The sequence below is a fragment of the Tachysurus fulvidraco genome, chromosome 16 (assembly GCF_022655615.1).
Source record: "Tachysurus fulvidraco isolate hzauxx_2018 chromosome 16, HZAU_PFXX_2.0, whole genome shotgun sequence".
Lineage (NCBI taxonomy): Eukaryota > Metazoa > Chordata > Actinopteri > Siluriformes > Bagridae > Tachysurus > Tachysurus fulvidraco.
The window spans coordinates 10,323,015-10,333,014 of NC_062533.1; the positions used below are offsets into that span (position 1 = coordinate 10,323,015).

The 10,000-nt window shown below is 41.0% G+C and overlaps 1 protein-coding gene across 3 annotated transcripts in view; it reads right to left on the bottom strand.

Annotated features, from left to right (window-relative positions):
- Window positions 1–8,464: 8,464 nt before the first annotated feature.
- Window positions 8,465–10,000, bottom strand: part of dse (dermatan sulfate epimerase) — an 8,255-nt gene continuing 6,719 nt past the window's right edge. For all 3 annotated transcript variants that reach the window (XM_027154014.2, XM_047801693.1, XM_047801694.1), the window contains one exon: window positions 8,465–10,000. This exon is cut by the window's right edge and continues 311 nt beyond it. In XM_027154014.2, the coding sequence (XP_027009815.2) occupies window positions 8,628–10,000 (1,373 nt within the window). In that variant the 3' untranslated portion in view covers window positions 8,465–8,627.

Sequence of the window (10,000 nt, forward strand, 5' to 3'; positions counted from 1 at the left end):
CAGAAGCAGAACCCGACATGTTCTCCTGCTGTTGTAGCTCATTGACCCCAAGGGAGAGAGGCTTACCACGTTGTACAGACTGATTACCCTTTATCTCAGTGGTTGAATCATTTTCTGCGAGTTTCACGCCTGTCTCAGCATTTAAATTATATTGTTTAAATTTTCTCTTGGTTAATATTTTACGCTGTCGCTTTTGTTTATTAAATTTTTTTAATTAATTCTGTTAATTTTTTTATTGTTCTTTTTTATTGTTCTTTCTGTCGTTAAACATCTAGCGGAGGAAATGCTCTTTGGATCTTTTTAATATTCACAACTTATTGTAGTCAAAGCTACATAATCATTAAGTCTGACAAACTTTCAGCTTGTCCGGTGTGTGAACTGCAGCATGTTTAGTAATTCTTCCTCTGTCATTAGCTTTAATTGTGATAAGTGTTTGTTAGTTATCTCTCTGACGGAGATGATCTTAGCTTTAGAGGTGTGCATACAGACACTAGAGAGGGATGGTGATAGTGGTGTAGTTTCTGTAGGGGAAAACCTGGATGCCTTTGGAGAAGTTTGTAACCCTCTAACACCGGCATTAGAGCCCTCACAGCGGAGCGAATGGGTGACAAATGGGTGACGACTCGGCGGCAAAGTCACAAAGCCAAAGCTAATGCCAAGGCTTGCCCATGGGAGCACCACTTCACATGTTTAACAGGTTTGCTTTCCTCTGTGAAGAACCTGCTGAGAAACCTGAAAGTGCTCTGGTTATAGGAGACTCCATCTTAAGGCATGTGAAATTAGCTCGGCCTTTAGGGGCTCCAGCAGCACTGGTTAGGTGTATTCTGGGAGCCAGGGCGCCGGACATAGCAGGTAATCTTAGGGTCTTAGGCAAGCATAGCTACTCGAAGGTAGTTTTCCATGTAGGAGCTAAAGATATACGCCTTCGGCAGTCAGAGATTAAAGAGTAATATTATACAGGTGTGTAAATTAGTGAAAGCGATGTCTGATGGTGTAGTATGCTCTGGCCCCATCCCAATGCAGCATGGCGATGTAGCTTACAGTAGATTATGGTCACCGAAATGCTGGATGTCCAGGTGGTGCTCCGAAATCAAGGTGGGCTTCATAGGTAACTGGAGCAGTTTTGAGGGCAAGGCTGGCCAGTGAAGATGAGACAGTATCCACCCACTCGAAGGTTATAGCACATAGCACATAGTTTGAGAAAAGGCCTAGTTAATTGGTGACAATCTGGAACCAGGGCCAGGGAGCAGACAAGCAGGCTAATCCTACCGTTTGCTAGCCGCATTGAGTCGTCACCTGGGGTTCACAATATAGAGACCGTGTCTGTTTCCCGAGCTAAACAAAAATCTATAAACACACAGAAAATTAGTTTTAGTAACCTTATTAGCATAAAAAATAGATCATGGTGAATGCACATCATGCACATCTGAAACTTGGACTATTAAATATAAGATCTCTTGCATCTAAAGCGCTTAAGGCTAATGAAATGATTACCGATCAGAAGTTTAGTGTTCCGTGTTTAACAGAAACATGGATCAAACCAATCGAGTTTGTCGCATTAAACGATGCTTGTCCGCACGGTTATAGCTATATACATCAGCCACGCCTAACAGGCAGGGGCGGGGGTGTCGCCGTTAATCATGATGATAAGCTAGGCATCAACTTTTACACAATCAGCTAGGAAATTAGAATGTAGATGGACTATTTTTATTTAATACTGTGGCAAAATTAACTAGGAATGAAAATCATCAAACCTCTGATTAAAAAACCTGACCTCGACCCTGTCAGCTGTCCAACTACTGTATAGGCCAATATCAAACCTCTAACCTACTAGATAGACTAGAACATGTTGTTGGTGTTAAAGCGACAGCTCTCTCCTGGATCAGGTCTTATTTGACGGATCGCTATCAGTTCGTAGACCTAAATGGTGACCACTCTAAACAAACTAAGATAATGTTCGGTGTTCCTCAAGGTTCTGTTTTAGGCCCATTGCTTCTCTCCCTATATATGCTACCTCTTGGTGCAATTATTCGTAAACATGGTATTAGCTTCCTTCTGTTTAACTCTGACACACAGAAGATCTTGTACCAGGACCACAGACAGTCAGAAGTAAGCTTTCTGATTACAGAGTAACTCTGGATGGTCTTTCTATTACATCATGTGCAGCAGTAAAAGACCTCGGTGTGATTATTGATACCGGTCTCTCATCTGAAGCTCACATAAATAATACCACAATGTTAGCCTTCTTTATCTCAGAGATATCAAACTTTTTTATCACAATCATTAAAAACTGTCATGGTAACTCAAAAGTGATTTGGGAACAGATCAATAAACTAACAGGTAAAACTTCTTAGTAATTCAGTACAGCTACAGAATGATGGAATGCTTTTGCAGGATCCATCTGCTGTGGCACAGACAATAAATGAATATTTTGTTGATTCTGTTGATACCATAGCCAAAAGTTTCCCTGTGAAATATAACAACTTACCTGTCATGAGTTCAGATTTGTTAATTGAGGGCCCACTATGTCCAAAATCTGTATCCATATCCGATGTGGAAAAGGCAATTACATGGGATGGACAGACTCATGCTAAAACAAATAGGTCAGTCAATTATGGGTCCACTAACACATATCATTAATGTGTCTCTAGATCAAGGGAAATTTCCTGAGTGATGGAAACTTGCTAGTGTTATTCCTATATTTAAAAGGTGGTAACTCCCTTCTTACATCTAATTACCGACTGTAAAAATCGCCACACCGACCTATTCGCATTTTGCCAACGGTATCTAAAGTTTTTGAAAAACTTGTTGCTAAACAAATCACTAATCATCTTAATTGCAGCTCCTTTCCATTACATTCAATGCAGTTTGGCTTTAGGGCTAATCATTCTACAGAGACAGCAATATGTTAAATCAAATATGGACAAAGGAGGGATAGTGGGAGCAATTTTTTTGTATTTTCACAAAGCATTTGATACAGTTAACCATTTAGTTTTACTGCATAAACTTCATGCATTTAATTTCTCTTCCAAATTCATTAGGCTCATTAATTCATATCTTTTATCTCGCTCACAAAGTGTACGAATTGACCAATATAATTCTACACCCTTACTATTATCAACTGGTGTTCCACAGGGCTCAATTATAGGACCAATTCTTTTCAGTATATATAAACGATTTACCATCTTTGTGTAAGAACTGTGACTCTTATGTATGCAGATGGCACAGTTATCTTGGCTTATGGAAAATCTACAGAGGAAGTTTCCTCAAAAATAACAGAGGCCCTGTCATCGATCTTAATCTGGCTTGAGCAATCCTGTCTACAACTGAACATATTTAAAACAGTTTCCATGTTCTTTTCAAAAAATAATATAATTACAAAACCCGAAATTTTAATATCTGGTGATAGAGTACAGGTCGTCACAGAATTTAAATATTTAGGATTATATATAAATTCAAACCTCAATTTCAAAACTCACATTAAAAAAGTTAGTAATAGAATCAAATTTAGTTTAGTAAACTTCAGATTCATTAGAGACTTCCACTTAACAGAAGCTGTGAAATTATATTTCTTTTCCATGATTCTATCCCACATAACATATTTAATAAGCTGGTCCAATACGCATTCTACAACAATAAAACTATTAGAAACTTTATATAAACAAGCTTTAAATATACTGGACAAAAACCATACCACTACCACCACTGTAGTAAATATCAGTTACTTACCTGGGATAATCTCATTAAATTCAACAACATCTGTTTAATTTATAAAATCAGATGTGGTTTAGCACCTCCACCTCCTCTATGTGACTGTATACAGTTTAGACCAAGTGAGGTTAGGGTAACCAGAGGAGCGGTGAGGGAAGACTGCAGCGTTTGGTCAGGCTGCCTCTCCGTAAGGGCAGCAATGGAACACAGTACCGGAAACCATCAGAGTCTTTGTCTTATAGAGAGCCAAACCTGTGGGCACTAATTCTTTCTGTGTGTATTTATATATTTATTTTACATGAATTGTATTTGCTAACCATAATGTGTTGCATGTCATTTTATTTTGTGATTATTTTTAAGGTTGTCCTTTTTACATCTGGCTGGAGGACTGCCGATGAAAATGAGCACTTTCGAGCTAACGGGTACATTTACATTATTGTAATGTTAATTCATGTGCATTGTCCTCTTTTAAATAAATAAATAAATAAATAAATAAATAAAGAATGCAGAAACACTAGTTCATGTATTTGTTACCTCTAGGTTGGATTATTGTACCATATGAACATATCACCCTGATCTTATCCTTATGCAGTGGCATTGGGTCCCAGTCAGATTTGTGATTATAAAATACTATTACTGACCTATAAAGCACTTAATGATCTCAGACAGTTTCAGTGTTTAAGTCCAGGCTGAAAACACATTAGTTTAGTCTAGATTTTTATGAACAGTTTTTCTAGGGTAAAGGAGTAAATCTGTAGAGTTCATGGGCATAGAGTGTTTGGTGAACTGAGATGTCTAGATGTTGTCTCCTTACCACTCTCACATGCTCATCACTTCGATTTACCATCTGACTCTGCCTTTAGTTATGATGTAGTAGCTAGACATGCTGGAGTCCCTGTCTGTGCAATTACAATCATACGTAATAATACCACCACCACCCCTTCCCCCTGCTAGGGATTGATCTGCATGGTCACCCAGTGACTCAGGGGATTGCTGTGGATGGAGCTGCCCAGAGACTCTCATGCCTTCTTTGAACCACTGTTAGTCAGCTGTATAATCTGTATGGTCTGTATGGTCTATAGTCTGTATGGTCTGTATGGTCTATGGTCTGTATGGTCTATGGTCTGTATGGTCTGTATGGTCTATGGTCTGTATAGTCTGTATAGTCTGTATGGTCTGTATGGTCTGTATCGTCTATAGTCTGTATGGTCGTTATGGTCTGTATCGTCTATAGTCTGTATGGTCTGTATGGTCTGTATGGTCTATAGTCTGTATGGTCTGTATAGTCTGTATGGTCTGTATAGTCTATGGTCTGTATAGTCTGTATGGTCTGTATTTGTATCTGTATTTGTGTGTGTATATGTGTGTGTGTTTGTGTATATGTGTGTGTGTCTGTATGGTCTGTATGGTCTATAGTCTGTATGGTCTGTATAGTCTGTATAGTCTGTATGGTCTATGGTCTGTATGGTCTGTATGGTCTGTATAGTCTGTATGGTCTGTATAGTCTGTATGGGTTAGGGTTAGGGTTAGGGTTATGGTCTGTATAGTCTGTATGGTCTGTATAGTCTGTATGGTCTGTATAGTCTGTATGGTCTATGGTCTGTATGGTCTATAGTCTGTATGGTCTATAGTCTGTATGGTCTGTATAGTCTGTATGGTCTGTATAGTCTGTATGGTCTGTATAGTCTGTATGGTCTGTATGGTCTGTATAGTCTGTATGGTCTGTATAGTCTGTATGGTCTGTATCGTCTGTATAGTCTGTATGGTCTATGCTCTGTATGGTCTGTATAGTCTGTATGGTCTGTATGGTCTGTATAGTCTATGGTCTGTATGGTCTGTATAGTCTGTATGGTCTGTATAGTCTGTATGGTCTATGGTCTGTATGGTCTATAGTCTGTATGGTCTGTATAGTCTGTATGGTCTGTATGGTCTATGGTCTGTATAGTCTGTATGGTCTGTATGGTCTATGGTCTGTATAGTCTGTATGGTCTATGGTCTGTATAGTCTGTATGGTCTGTATGGTCTGTATGGTCTGTATGGTCTGTATAGTCTGTATGGTCTGTATAGTCTGTATAGTCTGTATGGTCTATGGTCTGTATAGTCTGTATGGTCTGTATGGTCTGTATGGTCTATGGTCTGTATGGTCTGTATGGTCTGTATGGTCTATGGTCTGTATGGTCTGTATGGTCTGTATAGTCTGTATAGTCTGTATGGTCTGTATGGTCTGTATAGTCTGTATGGTCTGTATGGTCTGTATAGTCTGTATGGTCTGTATGGTCTGTATAGTCTGTATAGTCTGTATGGTCTGTATGGTCTATGGTCTGTATGGTCTGTATGGTCTATGGTCTGTATAGTCTGTATGGTCTGTATGGTTTGGTCGATTAGAGATCATTACTTTGGCATAAGGAGTTAGTGTAAGGTCTGTGGTGAACTCGTGCTGAACCATGGGTTTACTAAACTACAAACTGTTGTAGAAAGGACATTCATTCATTTTCTACCGCTTTATCAGAACTACTCGGGTCACGGGAAGCCTGTGCCTATCCCAGGCGTCATCGGGCATCGAGGCAGGATACACCCTGGACGGAGTACCAACCCATCGCAGGGCACACACACACTCATTCACTCACGCAATCACACACTACGGACAATTTTCCAGAGATGCCAATCAACCTACCATGCATGTCTTTGGACCGGGGGAGGAAACCGGAGTACCCGGAGTAGAAAGGACATTATTTACATTATTTACCATCCAGTGACAACAAATGAGGATGAGGTTCCCTTCTGAGTCTGGTTCCTCTCAAGGTTTCTTCCTCATATATTCTTAGGAAGTTTTTCCTCATCACCGTCATCTCCAGCTTGCTCATTAGGGATAGAGGTTAGAAATATATAATAATTTTAAACTTTACATTTTTCTTTATTTTGTTTCTATACATCTGTTGCTGAAATGAATTTTCTTTATGGTAATTAATTTTTGTGTTTATTTAATTTTCTTTCCACATTTCACTTTCTCTGTCGAAAGGAATGGTCTGTATAGTCTGTATGGTCTGTATGGTCTATGGTCTGTATGGTCTATAGTCTGTATGGTCTATAGTCTGTATGGTCTATAGTCTGTATGGTCTGTATAGTCTGTATGGTCTGTATAGTCTGTATAGTCTGTATGGTCTGTATAGTCTGTATGGTCTATGGTCTGTATGGTCTGTATGGTCTATGGTCTGTATAGTCTGTATGGTCTGTATGGTCTGTATAGTCTGTATAGTCTGTATAGTCTGTATAGTCTGTATGGTCTATGGTCTGTATGGTCTGTATAGTCTGTATGGTCTGTATGGTCTGTATAGTCTGTATAGTCTGTATGGTCTATGCTCTGTATGGTCTGTATAGTCTGTATGGTCTGTATGGTCTGTATAGTCTGTATAGTCTGTATAGTCTGTATAGTCTATGGTCTGTATGGTCTGTATAGTCTGTATGGTCTGTATGGTCTATGGTCTGTATAGTCTGTATGGTCTGTATGGTCTGTATGGTCTGTATAGTCTGTATAGTCTGTATGGTCTGTATAGTCTGTATGGTCTGTATGGTCTGTATAGTCTATGGTCTGTATAGTCTGTATGGTCTGTATGGTCTATGCTCTGTATGGTCTGTATAGTCTATGCTCTGTATGGTCTGTATAGTCTGTATAGTCTGTATGGTCTGTATAGTCTGTATGGTCTATGGTCTGTATGGTCTATAGTCTGTATGGTCTATAGTCTGTATGGTCTGTATAGTCTGTATGGTCTGCCCCCCCCCTCCCCCCAAAAAAAACATGAGCAGGATGGTAAGGCTTGCTGATAACGTAACCTTAATCTTAAGGGAATAGAAACGAGGAAATCTCTGTCATGTAAAAATGTATTTCTGTGTTATATGTCATCTTCACCTCTTCTGATTTAATGTTCTTGATTTGAATCTATCCTGTTCCTTTAGTGCTCTTGACAGGATGAAGAAGCTTGTGAGATTACTCTCAGGACATTCAGTTTCTCTTTGCTCATGTACAGGCTTTCTGACCTTCAATGCTTGGATAAGAGTTGTGAGGATGCACATTCTAGCATACCCCTATCTATGTTGATAAAACGTAGCCCCCCGCCTTATCTCATACACCACAGCTTACTGTATTTTCATTGCATATATATTCTGTTCTGTCGCTCAGTTCTTTGAGCAGCTGTTTGGAATAAACCAGATTTGATTTCACTCGTGTGGTTTGTTCTCTCAGTGCTCCGGAGTTCCTATTGTTTTGCAGAGGTAAAGAGACACGGACAAGTGCGAGGAGGAATCTTTCTTACATCTGTAAAGCTGCTTTGAGACAATATGAATTAGAAATAATACAAAAGAATAGAATTGAAATGAATTAAATTGAACTTTAACCAATCTGTGTGTTCTCCACTGATGTCTCTCACCAACAAGGGTTAGGGTTTATATTAGCAAACCCACCGGTCACTGGATATGTTCTTTATTGCAACAGTTGAAGTAAACCCTAGGGACTGTTGTGTGCGTCAATCTCACACACACACACACACACACACACACACACACACCAACCAACAGGCTACAGTCATAATCTGTGTCACACTTTCTCCATGTAAACATCACCAGAAGCTGCTGCTTGTATCTGCACTGCTGCTGCTGCTTGATTAGCCAACTAGATATCTACAAGCAAGAGGTGTGTAGGTATTCCTTATAAAGTGTTCAGTGAGTATACTATAAACACACACACACACGCACACAATTCTACATCTGCTTTTTTAATTGCAAAGAATACAAAATAACGCCCAAACACACACTCTTAATAATTAAAGTACATTCACACACACTGGTTCTCCCACACTCCTGTTCCACTCTGTACCACTGCCTTCTCCGTCCCACAGTGATGTCATCATTTAGTGATGAAATCAGCAGTGTCCGTGTGAGCAGGATGAGTAGAGGCCAAGCAGGATGAAGCTGTCGAGCAGGAGGACGCAGTAGATGCAACGCTGCGTGTGGAGACTTGGTGCTCGCTGCAGTTGCGTCAGCAGAACCGCCAACAGCAGGAAAAAAGCTCCAATGTTCAAAACCAGGAACACGCGTATGTAGGAGACAGAGGACACTTCAGTCCCACCCACATCCACTGCAGGGGGGACATCTTTAAGCTCATGTTTAATTACCCTGGCCTTCTTGCCCCTTTGCACATCAACATTGTCACCTTTGCCCATTAGCCTCAGTTCTCCCTGCTGCTTCTCTCCAGCATCATTCAAGCGATTTCCAATCATTTGCTTTGACCCCTTCACCTTCCCCAGCTTCTTATTGACAGAGAACATCTTCTCCACAGCTGCTGCCACCTTCTTTTTCATCTTCCTCCTCTTTTCTAAGTTCTTCTTTAGTTGTGCTCTGATTTTGGTGAATCCTTCAGCATTGAGGATGCGTGTCTTTATGTGGCGCTCTAGCTGCTGGAAGACAGGTTTGATGTGACGGAGGTTTTGCTCAACCTGGTTAACATAGTCTTGCACCTCCTCGAAGGGGCGCTCCTGCATCGCCGCCGCCCGCTCAAACACCACCTTCTCCAACTTGTCCTTCAGCACCATGGCAAACATGGGTTTGGTAGGGTTCTCAGATGTCAAGATGTGGATGGTAAAGTTGTGGTCTCTTGTGGTCAGGTGGACATCAATCCTTTCTGAGTCTCCACGAAGAACGAAGCTGAGAACTTCGACATCTGGGCCAAAGAACAAATAGGCGATGCGGGTGTGGGGGAAGCGTAGCGACATGGTCACATTAACATAGTGAGAGCCGTTGTAGAGATAACCGTTTGGGTATGTCCAGTATGCTGTATCAGCTTTTCCGCTGTAGCCCGTGTCGTCCTTCCACAGCATGGTGTACTCATCCTGTCCATGCTTGACAAAGGCACCATGGATGCCATCTCTCGCCGTGGTGTGCTGGAAAGGGAAGTCTGTGTTGTGGAAGAAAGAACTGATGCTGTGGGCAGGGCTTTCTTCATCCAAATGCACATGGTCCAAGAGCAGTAGGAGGTCAGGCTGGAGAAGGACAAGGTTCCTCTGCAGGTTCTTGATCTTCAGTGCTGGGCTGTATGCTGCTCGTCCCTCACCACGGATGAACACAACACCGTGGCGCTCTAACGCTGCCTCCACACGACCCTCACAGTCTGCTGCAGCACCGTACTTATACTTTGACCACTTGGAGTCACATGCCTCAGTCACCTGACCTTCCCAGGGTGAAAAGCAGGTATTGTCAATGGAGGGAGCAAACAGAACGGCATTGTTAAGAAGCGTGT